This window comes from Myxine glutinosa, chromosome 12, assembly GCF_964187855.1.
Source record: "Myxine glutinosa chromosome 12, kmMyxGlut1.1, whole genome shotgun sequence".
NCBI lineage: Eukaryota > Metazoa > Chordata > Myxini > Myxiniformes > Myxinidae > Myxine > Myxine glutinosa.
The window spans coordinates 46,383,728-46,407,152 of NC_136272.1; the positions used below are offsets into that span (position 1 = coordinate 46,383,728).

General features: G+C 44.9%; 1 protein-coding gene across 2 annotated transcripts; it reads right to left on the reverse strand.

Annotated features, from left to right (window-relative positions):
- Positions 1–1,421: 1,421 nt before the first annotated feature.
- LOC137437859 (uncharacterized) lies at positions 1,422–19,546 on the reverse strand. Of its 2 annotated transcripts, none has more exons than XM_068132535.2 (6): positions 19,364–19,546; positions 17,687–19,236; positions 9,985–10,049; positions 9,380–9,428; positions 7,276–7,365; positions 1,422–3,148 (listed from the first exon to the last, which is right to left on the reverse strand). In XM_068132535.2, the coding sequence occupies exons 2-6, from the start codon at positions 18,995–18,997 to the stop codon at positions 2,996–2,998; spliced, it is 1,668 nt and encodes a 555-aa protein (XP_067988636.2). In that variant the 5' UTR covers positions 18,998–19,236; positions 19,364–19,546; the 3' UTR covers positions 1,422–2,995. The 2 variants fall into 2 exon arrangements, with proteins under 2 accessions (XP_067988636.2, XP_067988638.2); XM_068132537.2 differs by having other exon boundaries at positions 19,359–19,546.
- Positions 19,547–23,425: the final 3,879 nt, after the last annotated feature.

The following is a 23,425-nucleotide window of genomic DNA, read 5'->3' on the forward strand; positions in this document are numbered from 1 at the left end:
ACTTTCATTGTGCATGTGTACGTGCAAATCACGACCCGTGTGTGTGTGTGTGTGTGTGTGTGTGTGTGTGTGTGTGTGTGTGTGTGTGTGTGTGTGTGTGTGTATGTGCAAGCGTCAGGGCCACCGGTCCTCATCTCCACCCGCAAGTCCCCAAGACGAAACGGAGCCTTCCCCGGTCCCGCAGCCACGTCCTTCCCCATTCCAGCGAGGAACCACGACTTGTGTCTCCTCATAAGTGCTTCGTTTCCTCCTCCGCCATCCCCGAGATGGCGTGTTCCTTGATCTCACCTCGGTCCACGGACAGATCCCTGCAAGAGGAGGTCCACCAACACTCGTGTCCTCCCACTGGGTAGAATGGTACTTGTTGACCTTGATTGGCAGATTGCCGAAGAGGACAACTCTGATTTAAAACCCGGGCAGGTAGTGCTCGTCAGATTTGGCTGGAAGTCTGCTTAGGAGAAGGACAACTCTGATTTAAATCGCGGATAGAGCTCGTGATCCTTGGTCGGCAGTTTACCACCAATAGCGGGTAGAGACACCTGTTGCCTCGACATGGATCAATTTACCCCTCCCAATTTCCACTTACATGGTAAAGAAAATGGATTCTCAGGTTTCGTTTCAGAGCAAAGGATTGGTTGTTCCATGCTCCGGGGCCTTGGTTTTTGCTATCTCTCCCATCTAGTCCCATCTACGGACCCCTGATCGCCATTTAGTGACCTACCACTCCAAAGAGTACAGGCCAAAAACATGTTGCAGGTCCTAGCCACCTGATAGTACAGGATCCCAACCTCGGTGGTAATGCACTGAGGCATCTACATCCTGTATTTGCTTATTCAGGTTCCTTCTGATGACTCCGTGCAGTATTTGGTCTTCTGTTTGAATATGTCTAGTCATGGAATAATATAGGCCTTCTTGACAGACTTCAACGACGAGCTGTTAACCTGGTAGGCCATGGTCTGACATCATCTCAGGAACCTCTTTCGGTTCGACATTCTGTGGCTTCTCTGTGTCTCTTCTACATGTACTATAATGGAAGATGCTCAAAGGGCACTCATTTTCCCTTATTTACACACTTTCAAGCACTCTACACGTTTGGCAGGCTTTGCACACCCCCACACTGTCTGTGTTCCCAGGGTCAACACAGTACAATATTCCTCCCGTTTTTCCCACGCATTGCCAAACTCTGGAATTCCCTCCCTGCATCCTGTTTCCCAGCAACATACAACCTTTATCATTTTGAGACATGGGAATAGGTATCTCCTTTCCCAGTGATTCCCTTCCCCACAATTTATTTTGCAGCCTCCACCTTTGAGTGGCATTTTAGCTCAGTGATGGGCAAATCCTACATACATTTTTTTAAAGAACTATGGAAATAAAACACCAATTTTAACCGTGTGCAGCACAAATAAAAAGCTCATGAATTGTTATTTTTTTTAAACATTCATTTATTTTCGTGCAGGTTATTGATTGAAATTCCAGACGACAGTCCGGGAAGGCAGACTGAAAATCAGTTTTAGGGTTACACATCTTATGTGAGGAAAAAAAACAAAAAAAAAACAGGCATTTTAAAGGCCATTTTCCCTGCTAGAGCGGGGGTTAGCCTTGCGGTCCCCATGACAATCTTCTCCATTTTGCCCTATTTTCTGCATCTCTCCTTGTTAACCCCCTTGCCCACATTTCTTCTTCCACCATCTTTAGCCAAGTCTTTCTCGGTCTTCCCCATCCTCTACTTCCTTCTACATTCATTTCCATCACTCTTCTCAACCAGTCACTTTCATCCTATCTCAACACATGACCAAACCATCTCAACCTGTTCCTCTTCACAGCATCAATCACAGGCTCTATTCCCATCATCTTTCGCAATTCATCATTTGTCTTCCTCTCTCTCAACGATACTCCGCACATCCACCGAACCATTCGCATTTCCACCCTTTCCAGCCTTCGTTGCTGCTCTTCATTCATGACCCATGTCTCGCTCCCATAAATCATAACACTTTTCACACATGCAGCATACACCTTTCCCTTCAGCTTCAACGACACTCCCCTCCTCATCAGCACGCCACTCAGTTCCCGAAACTTCTTCCATGCACATCTCACTCGAGCAACCGTTGCCGAGTCTGATCCACCTTCTCCATTCAGCATGTCTCCGAGGTAGTTTTCACACCTTCCAGCTTCATGCCGTCTCCAAGATCCAACTCAACATTTCCTCCATCTGCAGCTCCCTCTGTGCACACCTTACATTTGAATGTAGCTGCCACACTGGTTAATGACCCTCTCAGACCACTACATTTTTGATGAACCCACTCAGCGCACATTGTACATTGAATGGAGTTCACTCCGACACCCTTCCTGCACACAGCACAGGGCCACCTCCCAGTTCTTTCCACCTCCCCACATGCTTTACCACTTGCCATCACCTTCGTTTTTCCGATATTCACCTTCAGACCTTTTGTCTCCATACATTCCTTCCACTTGTTCATCTTCTCCTTCAATCCATATTTTCTGCAATCAACACCAGATCATCTGGTTGAAAGAAAGTTGAGATGTCAATTTCAATAGTAATCACATCTTCTTATGTGAATTCTTATGTCTTCTTATGTGAATTCTTATGTCTTCTTATGTGAATTCTTATGTCTTCTTATGTGAATTCTTATGCCTTCTTCTGTGAATACTATTGAAATTGACATCTCAACTTTGTCACTTCAGCCTTATTTTTTTATTTCATGTAACATGACTGCCTCATATTATCATTTACACCAACACCATGATCAACTAATACCCTGACATAATAATGCAAATAGTTAATCCTGTGCATCCACATATCCACAACCTAAGTGGACCCTGAATCAATCTGTCAGCTTGGGAAGTGCTCTCGATAATACCACGAGCCAATGTTTATGCTGCTTCAGAGCATGGCAAGACATATATGTTTCGGAACCGATGGTGCGGTCACCCCTTGGTGCGCTTGGCTGGTAGAATTATATAGACAGCGAGTTCATCGTGGTGCGTGCAGTGGTGGTCGTGACTGCAGCCATGAGTGGAAGCGAAGCGTGCTTCGGTAAACGGCTTTGCGAGCTTCTCGTATTTGCCGGTTCTTTCTTCGCTGGAGCTGCAGCTCAGCTTGAAGTATTACGTTGCATCGCCATGTCTGATGACACGGACAAAGTATTGAGAGAGATTAAACTATAACAACAGGACAGAAATCAATATAAAGTATATGTACATATTTTGGAAAAGTCCAAAAAGACATAAGATTGAACATTCAAATGAAAACTTAGTGGTGGATTGTGCAAAGCCTTATTGCATTGCCCACGCTGGTGCTTGATTCCCATCAAAACTCGAGTTGAAGTTTCCACATTCAGCGAAGAAAATCCAGGATTGTTTCTTAACCCTTAAACACTGAAAATAAACAATATCCTAACTTGGACATGTTGCAATGAAATCTGAGTTACTTTCATGTGACTTCTCAAGCAATGTAACTGAGTTTTGACCCAACATGTGGATCTACTGTGATGAAAATTTGATCTGTACAATGTGCAAGCAACTTTTGTTTCCAATCACATAACAAGGTTTGATCAGTAGGTCCATGGTCTCTAAAATAACTACTGCTATTTTCATGGCCCCAATCAATCCCACCTTCTTGTGGGGTCATCCACATGGGTTTTCCCTCTCAACTCCCCCTCTGTCCTGAGCATCCTCTCTTTGCATCCCCACCTCTCTCATGTCCCTCCTCACCTACCCTCACTCTTCTTCCCTTTTCATCATCATCTGTTCAAACGAACTTGGGTGGCCGTTCAATTTTTTTAATTTATTTTTGTATTCATAGTCGAGGCTCATGGAAGGCCTAATACAGTGAACGGATCAGGACGTAACAGACAAAAACAGGATGCAAAACATGATTGCATATGCTGGACAAAATGGATGCTGAAAAACTCCAAAGAGGGAAAAGTCAAACTTCAAGGACAGAAAACTGGAAAATTAGAAGGAGGAGGAATTTTTGTGGGTTATCAATGGTAGAAACAATCATGCTTTAGGATTGGGTAAATGGTGTTTTTATTGGGGAAATGGTGGTGAACAGCTGTTTTTAAGACCTGGTTGGACGAATGAGAAAAAGAGGACATGGATGTTGATTCAACAGGCAGGAAAAAAGAGAAACGAATGAGTGGAGATGAGCAGTGATCCTGGATTTAGGTGGTTTCACCAGAAGTAGGTTGATGGTGGACTGTGTGAGCCCTGCATAAACCTGGGGCAGGAGAAGGAAAGGAGCCAGGAGGGGTGGTGGACAAAGCATGTAAAGAGCAGAGGGTGGAAGATCAGAAAGGAGACAGTAGAAGAAGACAGAGAGACCACTGACCTGTCTGCAATGGCGAAGTTATAAACCCATAGACTCAGCATCATCGCGGTAGATTCCAATGATCATGAAGGCCTTGGTTTCCACAGCATCAACCTGAGCAAGATGTGAGGCAGGGGAGCTGGCCCAGAGGGGAGAGCAGTACTCCATCAAGCTGCAGATGAAAGCCTCGTAGGTGGATAGAAGTTCAGGTATCCCAAGGAAGGACTTTATACAACGGAGGATGCCCGGTCGGTGGCTGGCTTTGGAGGCCAACTTTGAAATGTGGTTTTCTCAAGAAAAAGATAATAGCTGATTAGTGAGACCCAGGAGTTTGAATGACTGAACTTCCTCAAGAGGATTGTTAAGAAAGTAGATAGGAGGGTTTGCCTGACAGTCCTTTTGGAGAGAATAAGCAGCCTGTCTGTCTGAAGGATTAGGGATGTCACGGCAGAGGGTGGAGTCATCAACATATAGATAAAGAGGATTTTCCAGAGAGTCAGAGATATCATTGATGAAGATCAGGAATAGGACTGGGCCCAGAACACTGCCTTTGGGGCTCTTCAGCCTTGACAGGGAGAAGTGGTGAAATGATTCCGTTGAGTGCCACATGTGGGTACGAGGGTTGAGGAAGTCAGTAAGCAACGTGTGGAGTTGGCCTTGGATTCCATATGCAGAGAGTTCCGAGAGTAAGGCAGGATGCCAGATTGTATAGAAAGCATGAGATATGTTGAGAGAGATGGCCCTGATCTCATGTCTGACATTGAGGGCCTGCATCCATTTTTGGGAGAGTAGAAGCAGCATGTCCAAGGTGGAGTAACCTGCTTTGAAACCAAATTGGTGATCTGAGATGAGGATGTTGAAAAAAAGGACGCATTTCATATCAACTGTGATGATTGATTCCATGACCTTGCTGCTGATTGTAAGTGAGCTGATAGCTCTGTAGTTGAGGGGATCAGTTTTTGCTCCTTTATATGTAATGCAGTGATGTTGGCTGATTTTCAAACAGATGGAAAATGACCGAGCGCAAATGACAAGGACCAGCAGAGTATGTTTTTAGGACAAGTGAGCTCATGCCATCTGATCCAGTGGCAGAGTCAGAGTCGAGGGTTGCCAGAACCTTCTCTACCTTCTCAGGTACAAAAGACACAGAGTCCAGCTCAAGATGAGATGGCATTAATCTGTGCATGAGAAAGATCAGATTTATATGGAAGAATTCCTAGGATGAGTTAACATCGGGGGCAAGAGATATGGGAGACCAGTCCTGAAGTGAGATAGCTGCTTTCCATCCCTGCTAATCTGCTTGAGTGAAATTCCAGATTCGCCGGCATTGAGACAGCTCTCTGGGAATAGCCAAAGAAATGTTGAGTCTCACAACATGTTGGTCATACAAGCATATGATCAGATGAACCAATTTGATCAGTGGAACATCAGGAGAGTGGGAAAATTAGTCACCACCAAGTCCAGAAGGGAGAGGATTTGCCATTGAGAGAAATCCAGGTTGGAAAGATCACAGATTGAGTCAGTTCTATTGAGTCACAGAAGTCCTTTGCTGGGATGAGTGGTTGAAAGTTTGTCCATGATGTCTGAGAGAGAGATATGGATGGAGTCCTTACTGTTATGGTGGCAGTACAATACACAGATGAACAAGAGGTGGGAGCGGAGCCAAAGAGGGGAAGTCGCCTCCAGAGGTGCTCCTGGGGGTTGAGAGTTGTAAGGTTAGTACAAGCGCAGTAGGAAATTGAGTTATTGATGTAAAGAGCAACTCTGCTGCTGCCAAGGCGTGGTTTGGGTCTTTCAAATCGGAGGAGGAGACAGTAACCGGAGAGAGATATTAATGACTCAGAGATGTCCTGTGGCAGGAAGGATTCTGTTAAACAGATGATGTCTGGTTTATCGGCAGCGGCCTGGATTGAGATATTTTTCAGGTTAGAGCGGAGACCTTGGATGTTTAAGTCCACACAGTTAGAAATATGGGGGAGGAGGTTTGGATATGGGATTGGGGGAAGCTTTGTGGGGGGGGGGGGGGAGGCAAGGTGATGCTTTGGGGGGAGGGGGGATTCAGGGGGAGGTTTGAGTGTGTGGGGTGTGGGAGAAGGTTTGAATGTGTGGGTTGTGGGGAAATGCTTTAGAGGGTGAGGTTGAGGGTTATTGCTTGCCACTCAATCTACTCGAGTCATAACACTGGTGTTTGCAACTCCTGCAAGTGTGATTTTATGTTTGTGGTACCATCCATTGGATAATTTGCAAAAGGTGAAATAACCTCATTTGTCCCATTTGTGAAACAACTCTTTTTCCTGCTCCAACCCTTTAATCTGTCTGGTGTGGTAAGACCTACCAGGAGCTTAAGCTCCTGCCAGCATAATTCTCTCGGTCACTGCGGCACAAGCCTTCCCACCACTTCAAAGGGCTGACAGGACGGCCTGGAGGTACTTGCCTCTAAGTATTCCTCTCTAAGCTGTGTCGTCTGTGTTTGAATCCCGACCCAGCCAGAAACCGTCATCCCGGTGTTTCACAGGAAGATTGATTCATCAATGCGTGTGCCGTCCCTCGGATGGACGTTAAACGGGCTGGACGTTTTTTCACCAATGTCTGCCAGCATTAGTTGGTGGACGTTAAAGATCCTACGGTGTCCTTGACGAATAGTAGGCGAGCTATCGCCGGAACCATGGCCAAAAATTCCTGCCATAATCAGCAGAGGGCGCAACATCAGCGGCACAGCTGCATCATCAGCCAATGATGCTACCCTGCAACTGTGTGCTCCACATGAATAAAGAACTACATTAGTGGTAGTCACATCGGGAAGGCAATGTTTCCCTTTCACATTTCTCAACTTACTTTTACATTAAAAAAAGTAATTTTGCAGATTTTCTTGATATAAATTTACACATTTCCTTTGTTGCTTCGGAGAAGATGAAAATAGGTAAAGTGCATTTTTTGCTCACCTTCAGTAGTTCCCTCTGCACCTGTACAATGTTGTCCCACATTTGCTGAAGTTTGCAGTGCAGGCACTGAGCGAGTGCATTTCTGCATACCTGCACACACACATTTACATGGCCCATTACATACCCACAGGTGTGTTTGTTATCCATACTCAACACCTGCTCATCTTTTTCGCAACACATCAGTACTGTGGGAGTGCTTGGAGCTTTCCTTTGCTTAACCAAACGCCTTCCGCTGTGTAAGGTTTTAAATCATAGAAAAACGTACAGGGCGTTTATTAATTACCAGCGTGGAAAAATAACAATAAGCACCATTTAATTTTTACATATGTTCTGCAAAGTATGTTGAGTAATCCACTGGAACATCTGGAAAAATCTCAATATCCCAGTTCCACAAAACTCATGGAAACATGAACCAAAAGCAATCACAGAAAACAATGAAGTGATGCTCATGTACGACCTCATGATCCCATCGAGCGTGAACATGGAAAATATGCAAAGCATTCCGACCGGGTCTAGTACTGAGGTACAAAATGGAAGAAATGGCTAACTGAGGAGTCAGTACCCAGGGATTTTGGCCTAAACGACACAGAACTCAAGAAAATGTTAAAATACCAAGAGCTCAAAAATGAACTGAAAAGATCCTGGAAGCTGAAGAGCACCAAAATTGTACCAATGATTATTAGAGCAACAGGAATGATAACAGGAACCTTACAGTGATCTTAAAAAACATCCATGGGGATATTACGACAAACGAACTACAGTTGGAAGCTGTCCGGGACTCGGTGACGATCCTCAAAAGAGCCCTCGGAACAAAACTTTGAGAACAAGTGAACTACAGAAACCGGTCCATGAATCATGTAATCCCTTACTGAAATGGAGGTGGATACTTCGAGATGTGGGAGGACTGTTTCACCTTCTGAAATACACATATGGTGATAACAACAAACACACACACACACACACACACATGGACATACTGAGGAGACAAACACTTAACACAGCCACTGAGCTTGGAGGAAGTGCTGTCACTTCCTGGGTACCAGCAACGTCATAACAATGGCGCCACCTTTCTCACCGCACTCATCGGGGCATTTCCTGAGGAGGAATTTCCTACTCCCCTTGGATGCCAACCGATGGGGATTGTTTGTGCTGTCTCCTTTTAAATGCTCAACATCGAGGAAGGAAGCAGCACATGCCATTTTAAAAGTCTTTGGTATGACTCGGCCGGGATTTGAGCCGCTAACTTCCCAGATTCGGAGCGGACGCTCTAACACCACTGAGTTTGGTACAAGACCTGCATGAGATTTCTGTAAGGAAATACAGAAGATTTTGGAGACTTAAACCAGGTGGCAACACATTGTTTCCTCATAAGTTGTAACAGTAGCAAAGTGCATAAAGAACAAGAATCAAAACGAGATGGCTTGAAGGTTGCTAAAGCATAAGTCACATTTGCTCTACGGCTAGGATACGGCGGCCGTACCCCCCCTAAATTGACAGAAACGTGCGGCGGCCGCAGAGTTTCTGAGGTGGCCCTAGGGCGTATGGCTATATTTTACAGGCCGTAGGGGTCGCCGTGGAATTATAGCGCAGAGTTATAACTTTTTTCATTTCTAGGTTGGCCGTAGCAATTCGACAAGCCGTAGCCATGACGACTGGTATATATACCCACTCGTTACCGTCCGTCTGGCCGCACGTTCGCCTTAGGGCCCCCCTGCGGTCGCCTTGCGGGCACCTTGAGGCTACCTTGTGTCTGCCTTGAAAATTCTATGGCCGCCGCAGGGACGCCCTAAGGTCACCGTGCGACATCAAATCAAAGACCGTACGGCACCCCTACGTTTTCGGTCTCCACAATTTCTAAATACCCCGTGCGGCTACCCGAAAAATAAAAACATATGTGACTGCTACATTGTGTGACCGTGGAAATACTGCGGCCGCCCTATAATTGCTAGTGGCCGTAGATTTTTTAGACCCTACGGCCGCTGAGCCAAATGTGACTGAAGCATAAAGAATACAACAACTTTGGAGAGTTTGTGTATTTGTTAGTTTGGTTCTCGCAGAGTCTGGAGACTGTTCGAACCTGTTATTCCGACTGAGTATTGCATACCTCCACACGGGTCGTACCGCTCTGAGCACAGTTCCTTGATTCTTGCAGTCTGGGAAGGAACAAGAAGGAAGAGGTGATAAAAACAGGAGCGGGAGCGGGGCGATGGATTTGATTATTTCAGAACTTGGAGGTATTGAGATGATTTGTATGTAGTAGCTTATGCATTGCCTTATGCATTGTTAGTGGCCTCTAACGCTACTACTAATACTGATTTGTCACACTGGTTGGAGGTGGAGGGTTTAGGGTTGGGAAAGGGGGTGAGGGCTTGGGTTGGGAAAGGGGGCGAGGGCTTGGGTTGGGGAGGGGAGAGTAAAGAAGGGACAATTTGAGATGGGAAGGTTGAGGCTTTGGGTGGAGGTGGTGGTGGGGAGATGTCAGAGTTGCATGTGTAAGTTTGCTCACAGTTAAAATGTAACTGGCCACAGGTGTGTGTGGGCATGCGTGTGATGTGTCATTGCACAAGGGTGATACAATCACCCTACGGGTGATGTGCTAGTCTTTCCAAAAACTCTTTGCCACATAAAAAAGAAAAACGTCAGAGCATGTGAGTGGCTAGTGGTGAATCGTTCATGGTGGGAACTGAAGGTGTGCTGAGGATCTCGCACCGGTTGTTCTTGAGGTGAATGGCATGGGAAGCAGATGGAAATCTCACGGCATTGCGGCGACGGAGCTGAAACAGCGAAAAAAAACCCACAAGATAAGGCATAAAATGTCATGTGCCGCCCTAAATATACACAGGACTTGCAAAGTGTGACTACCTTAACGTTCATACAGCATACCACCGTCAGCAATATTCTCCACATTAACCCATTGTGAAGATCTTCCCAAGGAAATCCCCCTGAAGGGTTAATGGCATGTGATCTGAATTAACCTTAATCCCCTGAAATCTTTAAAAGGCTGCTGACGTCATATTGGGTGCAATCCTACTGCCAATTTGCAATTGGTCACTGGTTTTGGCACCAATAATTTTTTTTATGATGGAACATAATTAGACATCAAAAAGTTACATAAATCGAACAAAGTTTCAAATGAAGCACTTCGTCACCATAAGAGAATTAGTCATTCCCCTGCACAGCAGGAGACAGGGTTTTGGAATCACTTCTGTGTGTCTGTCTGTTTGTCTGTGTGTGTGTCTGTCTGTGTGTGTGTGTGTCTGTCTGTTTGTCTGTGTGTGTATCTGTCTGTGTTTGTCTGTCTGTTTGTCTGTGTGTGTATCTGTCTGTGTTTGTCTGTGTGTGCATCTGTGTGTGTGTATGTGTCTGTTTGTCTGTGTGTGTGTGTGTGTGTGTCTGTCTGTGTGTGTTTGTCTGTGTGCGTGTGTCTGTCTATCTGTGTGTGTGTCTCTGTGTGTGTGTGTGTGTCTGTCTGTCTGTTTGTGTATCTGTCTGTGTTTGTCTGTGTGTCTGTGTGTGTGTGTGTGTGTGTGTGTCTGTTTGTCTGTGTGTGTATGTTTGTGTGCTTGTCTGTGTGTGTGTGTCTGTCTGTTTGTCTGTGTGTGTCTGTTTGGGCCGTACCTTTTTTTACCATTTGAGTTTTGTCATCAAATTTTCAACAAAGCTTTATTTTGATAATACAGAGAAGGCAAAGAAGGCAAAGGCTCAGAGAAGGCAAATTAATAATTTTGGCAAAAGGTCAATGGTCAGCATCTCATAAAATTGTCAATTTTCATCCAATTGCCCTGAAATTTTAAGAATTTGCATATTGGATCACTGAATTGTTTCACCAATCAAAAGGTAGAAGCTGATTTTTTTTCTTGAACATCAAAAGGTCAAAGGTCAAGGTTGCGTAAAATCACCAATTTACACCCGATTGACCTGAAATTTAAAGAATTTGCATATTGGATCACTGAATTGGTTCACTAATCAAAAGGTAGGAGTCTATTGCTTGTTTGTTTTAGATCAAAAGGTCAAAGGTCATGGTTGCAATTTTCATTTGGATTTTTTAAACTGTTTTTGTTATTTGAGCATATGAAACAAGATGTCTGAAAACAAACGGACGTGGACGGGCCTTGCATTTTCAGATGCTTTCTAGTTTAAATTGCATCAGATGTGCAATAAATGTGAATTGTTGCTCCCAGCTGGCCAGCTCGATGGCACAAGACTCCATTTGTGTTTTTGCCGTCTCCATCCCTACCTGTTTAGAATCCCGTGCGGGCACAGGCAACTTGCTAATTCGTATGAAGATAGCTCATTTATGTGGTGGGTGAAAATTTGAAAAACATGAAAAAAATTTGATCAATAATATACTGGGGCCGTTCAAAGTTGATGTGGACAATGTATTGTAGAACATGTAAAGAAGAATATTGTAGAACATGTAAATTGTCCACTGTCAACATTTGGAGTTGGTGAATCGATGTATACCTTGGGCAGGTTATACAGGAAGTGACGTAAATGCTGTTCTAAACATATTCGGGTAAAATCATGATGGCGTCCAACACAATTTCACGTACTGTGGAATATATCTGTATGATTTACTTGTGAATGAGAACTTTATGTATCGGTTCAAACACACAGGAGTCTGTTCGCACGATTTATCGGGGCGTCTTTCATATAATGGAGTTTAAATGGTGCAAGTTCAAATATGGCCCTGAATGAGTATTCTTACATCCATATACCACCAACTCGAGCAAATATTAAACGTGTAAACAGAATTGCAGAAGAGTTGGATATCAATGTTGGAAATCAATCATTCTCATTAGAAATTCCCATAGGTTGGTGCAAGGTGGCCCATCAAAGGTGGTTTGAATATAAAAGTCATAGGTGGTTTGAATAAAAGACCTTAACGCTTTAATTAAAATCAAATTTCATGAACGTGAGATATTTTTTGAATGAGTTTTACAAACCACTGGAAAATATTTCCATGTTCAAGTTGGATCGTTCTAAAAACAAATGCCGGAAACACGTGGGCTTAACAGTGAGTAAGCGAACTTCCTTCCTCACCAAAGGCAAAGTGACCGATTTATGGAAGGAATTTGTTCAGAGTTCCGGCGATAACTCACCTACTCTTTACGAAAGACACCGTGGTACCTCTAACGTCCATCAACGACCTGGAATAGCGGACGGGTTCCCCCGCATGACGTCATTCCGACGGACACTTTGATGCCTCACCCGGCAGGTGATATATCAGGGCACCAGTTTATACCTGGGTAGAGATTCGAACCCAGGCTACACAGCTCAGAGATCAGCCTGTGTATCTCCTTTATAGGCTATCCTGCGAGAGTGCCATGACCTGCCGATAATGAATCGTTCACTAACGCTGTGGAAAATGATTTGGGGTTAGTCACATGAAGTATGTCTCATGGAAATAGATTCATCAAAGAACAAATGGAATAGCAGCCTTGAGGTTAAGGGAGAACAAGTAGTAGAGGATAACAAAATAATAAGTTTGTGTGTACTATCGATTGCAAAACATTTTGAACGTTTCTTGCACTTACACAGATGATCAACAAAACTATAAATAACCAGAGGGAGAATTGCTTTGCAAAACATGTCCCCTACCAAGTATTAGTTGAATATGTTAAAGGATAAGGGGGAAACTCTGGAAAACTGACCCATGTATAATATATATATATATATATATATATATATATATATATTGTTACGGTCCGCGGATAAGGATGTTGTTTGCCGAGCGAAGGCACCGCGGCCGAACAGTTGTTCCCCGACTAAACCCGATTCACCCAAACGTTGGCTGTATCGCGCCACAGATACTCAATGTGGAAAAGACTAAGACGACGAATGCAAAGAGGAGGAAGAAGGAGACGTACAGAAGAGTAACGGGGTTTATTATTATTTACACACACATAAGCAAAAAGAGCAGTCACGGGTATTTACAGCGGACATGAAAATGCAGGTGACACAGTGAAAATTACTAGCTTATACAGACTTAGTTACTACCCAGGACAGCACGAACAAAACAAACTCACATACGCAAATGGGGAACTTGCAGGCAGGAATGGCTGGAAAGGATGAGCAGGTGGGATCACAGGGCACAGCGAGCAGGTCCACTCCGGGAGGGAAGCGGGGAGCCGGCAGCTCCTTGTAATCCGCTTTACAGCGCACGCCGGCAGCTCCTGGTATTCGGCTTTACAGTGCACGCCGGCAGGGTCACTCGCTGCCCCGTCAGGGCTTCACGCGGCTGGTTGAAACGGGGCTGGACTCATCTGCCGTATCTCTGGTGTAGCTTGTCCCAGCCATCGTCGCACCCTTCTCTCATACCTTCAGCGCGGGTCTGACACGCCCCCTTCGGTTTCGGTACCGCCCTCCTCTTCCGTGCTCTGTTTCGTGACCTTGTATGGTAATCCCACGGGCTTGTCTCCTTATTTGGGCATGGCGCCGACGGCACGCCCCTCGTGGCGAGCCACGGGCTTGTTTCCTTATTTGGGCATGGGGCTGAACAGCCCCGCCCTTCGTGGCGCGCCCTGGGATTGCCTCTCCCGGGCGACCCCGCCCCTCCTGTTCAAACAGAGCACGGAGCACATATTCACTATAGCAGTGAAATGAGAGGGCGTGCACCCCACGCTTGTGAACTGCTTTACCCGCAGATGGAGAGTTTGGCTGGGAAATGGAAGTATTGAAGGGGAGCTATTCTTAATTGATTCGGTGCAATGGAGTATTATTCTAATGGAAGACAAGGCCTTACTCTAAAACACATAATAAGATATAAGCTACTGAACAAGGGTTTTATCGGGTCCTGCAATGTGGTGTTTATGGAATTAACTACCGAGACGCCCTTTTTATCTTTACACAACTCCGGAGGCAGGAGGGGCCATATCCAAACAATGTTCATCACCATTTCCAATACAATACAACACAATCAAAAAAATGCAATCCTCATATCCGCAACAATATATATATATATATATATATATATATATATATATCAAGTAATGAACGACGGTTGGGAATTATATCCACGATATCCATTTTTCCGTTCTCCAACCTATAGCTATGTCTTTAAAATTCAACGTTCGGCCAGCAACCCAGCGTGCGCCGAGCCTCCACTAGCCTTCATCAAGAGAAGTTCCCTTGTTCACCTCCTCCCAGATATATCTGGGGGGAGGGGTGGGCCTATTCTATCAACGAATCACAAAGCTGCGTTGCGAGACCTCGTGACCATGGACCCATGCTCGGCTTATGTTGCAAGTGTTTTGTGCGTGTTTGAGCGGTGTATTGTGTTTTGTTGTCCGTGTTGCCTGTGTCGGCTATGTCCCACTTTGTCTTTGTCCTCCTAAACGCATCGGTGTGTCTCTGGTGTACTTATGCATGAGAGGTCCGTATGCCTGTGGTAACGCCACAGTCTCCTCTGTCAATGGTGCCCTCGTTTGGCCAGTGTGCCAGGCCTCCAGTATTCACCTCCTGGCCCGGTTCGGGGATGCCGCCAGCACGTTCACATTGTCCCATAGAGGAACATGGCCCGCCCTTATTCCATGCTTGGCGATAGCAGATCTTTCTGGGTGATTACACTCAAAGGCCTTGTGGTGTTCATTAATGCGCTGGCCTAAGGTTCTTCCAGTCTCGCCTATGTATTCTCCACCACAGTCACATGGAATGGTGTATACCACACCTGTGCAATCATTCTTCAGTCTTTTGTCTTTGACCTTGGTCAGTGCACGTCTCAAGGTGTATATAGGTTGGTAGTTGACCCTCACCCCGACCGGTCTCAAAATCCTGCCAATCCTTTGAGATACCCGTGGCACAAATGGTAGCACGCAGAAGCCCTTAGGTGGTTCCTGTGGCACGTCCTGGATTCTTGGAGCCGCCAGTACCATTTGAATATGTATGTATGTATGTATATATGTATATGTATATGTATATGTATATATATATATATATATATATATATATATATATATATATATATATATATATATATATATATATATATTAAAAGTCAAGAAAGGACATAACTGCAAAAAAAAAATAGCAAAACGTCCCAAAACTCAAACTTCTTCTGTAACCTATCATAATAAAGTTATTTACAAAGTTTCAGATGAATATTTTTATGTTTGTGGGGTAGGCAGTGATATGTAGAGTCAGGTAGGTGCTCCAGATGTCGAGTAAGAACCATCACCATGTAATTTCTGTTTAGCCGAATGTCGGATAAGTGTATATCTGTCCCCGTCACGAGGGAGCGGGGCATGTTAACTAGCTTAGGGCATAAGGTTAAATTATCCCTTGTATTTCTTAACCTATGCGATTTATCCTTTGTCTCTTTTGGCACCGCACCATAGACACTAGTGAGGAAATGCCCATTAATTAAACCACACATAACAATAAAACCAACCGGAAGCCAGGCGTCGGTCACTGGGGCTGACAACCCCGCCTGGCAGGCACACATCGCTCAGGCAGGCCGAGAGCCACGCCCAGAAGGACAGTGATTGGGCAGGAGTTGACCAACAGGAAGGTCAGGGTAAGAAAGGACTCGCTGATTGGCCAGGGCGGAGCAAGAAGGCACTCATCGATTGGTGAAAGAAGGGCGAGCAAGAAGTGGCGCGCTGATTGGTGGAGATCTGGGCAGGCAGTGGTGGCATGCGGGCTGATTGGTGGAGAAGCACTGATGACGTCACGACCGGACGTTAACAGAACTCGAGGACTGACATTTCCTTCTTCTTGCCCTCCTCTCTCGTTCTCTTTCTCTTTCTCTTTCTCTTTCTCTTTCTCTTTCTCTCTCTCTCTCTCTCTCTCTCTCTCTCTTTCTCTTTTTCTTTCTCTTTCTCTTTCTCTTTCTCTTTCTCTTTCTCTTTCTCTCTCTCTTTCTTGTCTTCTCTCTCACTTGCCCCTCACACCTTCCTCTGCTATCGACTCTCTCTCTTGGTTCCGGACTCTGGGGGAAGACGGTTGTGTGTGGACGAAGGGCTTCAGGAAGCGATCGGACTGACCGTATTCGGAGACGCCACCGAGAGCTGTGGTTCTCCGTGCAGAGGATGGATGGACGAAGCCAGGCACGCCTGGAGGAGCGCCCTCCATGCGGCCCATTCGCCTTGTGTGGGAGGCCTTCATCGAGGCCTAGTGAGGCCTGTTTCGCACCAACGCGCGCGCAACGTCGCCAGTACCCCGGACGATTTTGACGACCCTGACGAGACCTCACTAGTGATCTGAGCTAAGTTACACACCACACAATTATTTTCAGTTATCCTTTCCCTTCGTCTGTGTTCTAAGTCTGGTGTGGGAGCACTCCATTTGGGAACTTAGTTTTACCATCGCGCTTTTCTTTGTCCCGGCATTGCGTTTTAATAAACCTATTTATTTTTGTACACTTTAAATCCGGTCTTTGTTTGAGTTTATTTTCCGCAGGTTTGAGGACTGCGGCGGGACCACAGGTAAGCTCTTCAGCTTCCTCTTATTCTTTTTCTTCCCACGCATATATAGTAAAATCTGCATTTGATCGTCGCCTCCTAGTTAAAGCTTGCTATTGGCCATCCGTGACTCTCCTGGTGTTAACTGGGAGGGAATCACACGACAATATGTTGAATGGTATGGAAAATAATGTCTGGAAAACTCCAGGTTGGACAGACGGACAGACAGAGAGCAAACCTATAGGCCCCTCCATGTAGGGGACTAATAACACAATATGATAATTATGTAAATCAGCGAAAAAGCCTAAAATAAACATGTTCAGTACCAACTTGCACCCCCAAAACTTACACCTTGGGAAACACGACATGCCGCCTGCCCAAAATGTTCATGACAAGACACTTAAAGGTCACTTTGAGCAAAAGCAATTCAAGTTTTTATCTTCCAGATTAAAGGAGTTGGATGGGAATGATGAAGCATTTGATCTAGTTTTGCATCGTCTGTTTGAGAAAAATAACCACTGAATATATCGTTGCTAAAAACACGTTTTACAATATTGTTGAATGACAAATTAGAACGACACTCAGTAGAGCACATCCCTCCACCAGGCTGAACAGTTTACGTTTTATATCCCACTGATAGGTCGGATCTGGATCCGGATCTGAACCAAAATGTAATCAGCTTGTTATTGTCACCTACCTAACCTATCCACCAAGTTTTGTCATAATTCATCCATAACTTTTTGAAATATGATATATATTGTTTTTGGCCCCATCTCTCAATGCGAAGAATCACTTTTTTTTTTTTAATTCATTCTCGTATCCGCATCTGGATCTTCATCAAAATCGAATCAATTTGTCATTGTCATGCGCCCAAACTGTCCACCAGGTTTCGTCCAAATCTGTCCATAACCTTTTGAGATATCATGCTCAACGACAGACAGACAAACAAACAAACAGGGGTGAAAACATCACTTTCGTCCACCTTCGGAGGTAATAAAAACAAGGCTTACTTTGCAAACTCGATGACTTTGGACATCAACGTTTGATGGAAGACTGGAGTTCTCACCAATGGACGACCACTGAAGCTGTTGATCTGACGACTGGAACGAATAGATGAGGTGAAACTGTTGATCAGAGAGATCAGTGGACAGTGATCCTTCCCAAGAAGGACCGACCAGCCTGCAGGACTTCTGGAGATGCTCATACTCCTGAATGTTTGATTGGCTTTTAAGGGTAGGATCATTTGGTAGTTCTGTGAGAGGTCCATCCTCTGTTGTAGTTGGGGAAGAGGATTTCGTCCAAAGCTCTAGGGTTTGCTGGGATGGATTCTGCTGCTGAACATGATGAAGGGCATTGTTGAAAAGTTGAGCGATGTCATCGGGGTTTGTGCTTGGTACTGTCACGATATTTTGTCCGCTGCACAACGTATGGCTGGGGCTCCAAAGAGAAATTTCCAGGTTCTCTTGCCTTGTTGATTGTTGAACATTTTCTTTAGAAATGGTATCATGACTATCTCTGGAGGAAACATTGAGGTTTTCACAATAAAAACCATGTTTTTGCAACAAAGATGCTCCTTGGAACATTGACATTTGCTGACCTTGCGGAAGGCCTTTGGGGCTATATATCCTACATATATCCTGTTCTTCCGTTCGTGCAATACCCGGAGAAATGAAATGAAACCTCAGGTCATTGTAAAGTCCTGACCCCACAATCAGCCTCATGACACATCTGACAACATTTGGCTCAACAAAGACCCTGTGACGTACAGCCAAACGGACTTCATCCACCTTGCATATAGATGGAGATTTTGTAAATGCCATCCTGACACCATCTTCTTGAGCGAAGAATCCCTTCAACCCTCGGCTGTTAAATGAGCATTCAACTTTGCAATCATCTCGTCTCCTCACGATATCTTCAATTGGCTCATTCTTCCGCTGCATGTTCACATCGCCAACAGTACTCGTGAAACCTTCCCCTATCTGTGAAAGTTCCAAGTCCGCGTGCACGGTCTTCGGTACATCCCAACTTGTCAGGGCCCGTCGAGCTCCACTATCACTGCTGCTGTCCATTAAATCTTCCTCCCTCTTACTCGATTTCCTGATAAACTTGTTCAACTGATCATCTGCTGCAGAGCTGACTGTCGGAGCGTCCACCTCAAAATCTTGGAAGTCCGGCTGCCCACTGGAATTCATGCGTGTGGAGTTACAATCTTGATCATTGTTTGTAAATGGTGACCCGGAATTATGACCACCTGGTAGACTGATCATCACCTCAATATCTTCAATCAGTTGGTCACAACTTTCCAGCAGTGACTCCTCCATCCCTTACATACATCTGCTAGGTTCCCGGTGTGTGTGTGAAACTAATGAACGTGAATACAGCAATTATGGAAAGCTATTATTCCTTCGGGATGAAGGTGTTTCTTTGCTTTCTTCCATCCTTGTGCTTTTACCCTGGAGGAAAACAATCCAGATGAGCTTTTTATCCCAAATCCATTTCAGCCTTTGGTGCGCCAATCTTCTCCACAGTGTCCTTTATGAGCTCCACCTGGACAGGGTTCCTGGTGGTCGAACGAAACAATAAATGAGGACAAAAGGGAGGAAACACCGTTGTCACTAAAAAAAAAAGAGTTTAATACTCAGTTAACAACTTTATATGCAATTTGTTTAGCGTACGGCATACCTCACCATAAAACCTCTGGTGTGTAGTATGGCTGCGTTGTCGGCCTTCACGGAGCAGGTACCATCAGTTAGAACAGTAGAGACATATATAATATGCCAACAGGGTACCAACATGGGCCGTCATTTCAGCCGACTACTACAGGTTCTTCGAACACACACCCTCTCGGATATAGCGCTTTCCTTGCCAGTGGCAAAAAATCTGCTTCCTCTGCGGTGAGCAAGCATAAAGGCAAACTTCCTGCAGCCTGTGGCCCCTTTTGCTTGGGTCAAAGGGGCGTACCTAACTCTGGAAATAATCTGGAAAAAGTCTGGGGAAAAAACCCATCAGGAGGAAGAACTTGGAGACTTAACGTAGCATCAAGCGGAGTCAACTCGCTCTTAAGGCTCAGTGTTACACTAAACAATCCACTACATGAATAGCATGGCCTGGATTCTGGAGTCGTAAACTTTTTTTGTAAAGGACGCAGTTCTGGTTGCATTTCCCACAGGCCCGCCTACGGCACCTTGTAGACTGAGTGAGGCAGATTGCATCTTCCAGGGACTTTGCGCCAATTATCGCACCAGGCCTAAAGCTTTCTTGTTAAGCATGCACCACGATTCCTGCAGGAAAGATCACATTGCACTTTGTCTCAAATGAGCCTCAGGGATTCCAGAGGTGGCTGTAGTAATGACCTTTTAATAACAGGCTGTTAAAAGTTTGCTTTACCAACTCCATGATTTGTCAGTAAATATCGATTTGATGTTTTTTTTTCTTTTTTGTTTTGTTTTAGGTCTAATATGTAACATGGTCAAAGTTGCAAAGTAATATTTTTTGTGCCAGTTGTCATTTCTGACAATGGCCTTTTGATAAGATCTCCTTTTGAGGTTTGGTGGCATACTTGGAATTCTGGCTCCAAAGTTAAAAATCGACAAAATAATTATATTTCATGTATTGAATTAATTTTACATTCAGTGACAATGATATTGTATCTTGTAAAAAAAATCGACTCTTACTCTTTGCAATTTTCATCTTTGGTCATACATGGTAGTTTTTATTTATTTAAATTAATCCGCAATAGTGGAAGCTCCATTGCAATCGGAAGAACACGTGTTATACCTTGTAGAATAAAATGCTGGTTTCAATATATTTATGCCAACTGGAACCTGGCACACATCAGAAAATTAATGACATTTTACCAGTACTATGTCATCAATATGTCAAAGTAATGGGGAAAAACAGGAATTTTACAATCACACCTTCCACCAAATGAGTGAGTCAAGCACAAATTGATCAATTTCCCTTGAAATAATTTTGTCTTTTTCATCCTCCACAAGGGGTTTCTCATATTAATGGTAAAATGTATGGAAAATTATTTTGAATGAATCAAAAAGAATAGTGGAGAACGTATCCTTGCGGATGGATTAACTCCCCCAGAGTTGGCATATTTTAGTATGACTTCTAAGAGCACGACACATAAAGAGATGACGAGTATGACCTATAAATGCAGTATATATATATATATATATTATATATATATATATATATATATATATATATATATATATATATATATTCTCGGGGGTCGGCACTCCCCTTATCAAGGGGGGGTTAATCCCCTTGTCTTTTTAGCTGGCCGTCCCGAGTCCTGGGGGTTATAACGTCCTTCCCGGTGCGGCGTTAGATAGGGTTTGTTAGGCCTAGGGGTTCACTACTACTGAAGTACCAACGCCGGCCGGAAACGAGGGAATAACTCCCGCTCGAACCACGGATATGTTGGAAAATGCCGAGCGGTTAGCAATCCGTGATCCGAGCTGTTAACATTTAGACGAAAACCGATTCTGAGCGGTTCCTAATCGTGCCACAGGTACTCAATTGAGAAAAGACGAAAGCTAAAGGATTAAGATGAAACCAGAAAGAACAGGTGAATTTATTACAAACAAAAAGAGGAAAGGAAAGAATGTACAAGAAAGGAAGAAGAAGAAGGACACAGGGCAGTCTTAAAAACAGTCTTAACTTATGACCCCAGACAAACATACACACTCACACGGGGATTGTAGCTGGTAGGGTGGAAGGTCCAGGTAGATGGTCCAGGTGATGGGGTCCAGGCTCCGGTCCCGTGGGCGAAACCCGGCAGGCAGCTCTGCGCACCGTTCAACGCGAGCGGACCTTACATATAGCGGGGGGACTGGGATGCTTCGTACATAATAAATGTATGGCTGTGCCAAACGCACCCTCTCCAAGGTTCTCTTATACAAGTCCTTTCAATGCGAGCGCTGCCGTATATGTCCTTTCAATGCGAGCGCCGCCGTATGAGTCCTTTGCAAATGTGCGCTCCTGGATCAGTCCCGTTACAAGAAGTTCTTCTGCGCAGTCCCATAAAAGCAGTCCTTGAAAGAAGTCCCTTCAATGCGCGCGCCTCCAACAAGTCCTCTGAAAGGGCTTTGCGTTCGCGCTTATATAACGCGTGCCAAGATCACGCCGCCAGCCAAAAAGCCACTCCCGTTGGTGATATTGCCTCAGCCTTGGTTGGCTGGTGAAGGCTTACCGGCCACGCCCTTGATGGCTGGTTGACAGGCCACACCTTGTTCTTGGCGTTCCGCCCCCTTTTTCCTCGGGCCTGACCGCATGGTTAATGGCGGCGTTGAGTGAGCGCTAACAAAGGCGCGTAACAGAATTGGGAGAGAGAGGTTGGCAAAATGGCCAGAATTGGATTGGGGACCTACTCTTATTTAATTGATGCAACGCAGATTCAACTATTGGAAACACGGCCTTATCTAAAACACATAATAATGAAATAACTGAAGTTCTATGGTGGCCTACGTGTTGCCTGTGGACTAACTAGGGGTGCTACCTTTAACCTTTTAATAATGGGATATTTACAAGTAATTATTTACACAAGTGTGGGTTCTAAAACCGCAACACTGCACACTCCCTTTTTCCAGGTTCGGCCCGAGCCGAAACAAAAGGGACTATCTTTTAAATTAGTGTGACACTTAGGTGTGGTTACCCTCTACTTTTAACCTCACCCTGAGTGCGACAGTTTTAACACTAGATATGTCCCACCTGCTGCGTTGCATCCTACCTAACTGACTCATGCCCACAATTAACCGAATTGCAGAATGGTCTTCAAACTAAACATTTAGCCAGTGGGGAACATTATTTACAAAACACGAATTATTTACACTGTCACCCAGGACCTGTCTTTTGTGGGAAAAGAAAAGATGGTTTTGATAAGGGGAAAATGCCACTGCAATGCACTGCACCGATACACAATACCATATGTACCCATTAAATGAATGCACCATAAAGCACCATAAATGAAAAATGCACCAAAAGCACCAGCACCAAAACATTTCAAAATTAATAAATGATGTCTGATGTCTTCTCTGCTGGTCCGATGTATCTTGCTTGATCTTCATCTTCTTACTTCATGTTATTTTATTATTAATAAAAAGGGCACACACCGCGTCCGCTTTTTATTATTGATATGGCCAGCAGGGCCAACTCAAGTGGTCCACCTGCATGGCATAGGTGCCACTTTACAACCAGTGGTCCGCAAGCCAGATATCGCTGGCAACAATGGTCGGTCCCAGCAGAGATGCCAGGCCACAGAATGTGTGGTCCATAAGTGGTGCTAGGCCACAGAACGTGTGGTCCATATGTGGTGCCAGGTCACAGAACGTGTGGTCCATATGGTGCGTCAGTGCAGGCAGGAGGCAGCAAGGGTGCGGGCACACAACTCACGGCACCTGCACGCTCCCCTCGGGCACAAAAGAACAATGGTCCATGAGTGGGGAAGGAGGACAAAGCAGATCAGCGGCGCAAGGGCGCAAGGGTACACATCAAAATAAAGCAATGCAAGATGAGGGGCGCGGGAGAGCGAGCCGAGAAAGCTCGTCCCTAACCGTACATCACCCCCCCATGTCACCTACTCTACCCTTGCCCCTACCCCAGTATTTACACAATCTACAACTTTACAAATTCGTCGCTAACGTCTTGTCCCCCATCTTTCCCCTAATGCCAAATTCGTCATCAATCCCTCCTAAGGAGGAAGAGATGGAATACAAACAATGTCTCCCCCACGTCAA

Bases quoted from the DNA above. Each gene is read 5' to 3' on its own strand.
- LOC137437859 (XM_068132535.2), bottom strand. From the start codon at position 18,997: ATGGAGGAGTCACTGCTGGAAAGTTGTGACCAACTGATTGAAGATATT. The intron at 10,050-17,686 runs GTAAGCCTTGTT...TCGCTGTTTCAG, and splicing joins AAAGTCATCGAGTTTGCAAA to CTCCGTCGCCGCAATGCCGT. The intron at 3,149-7,275 runs GTGAGCAAAAAA...CCGTGTCATCAG, and splicing joins TGCAGAGGGAACTACTGAAG to ACATGGCGATGCAACGTAAT.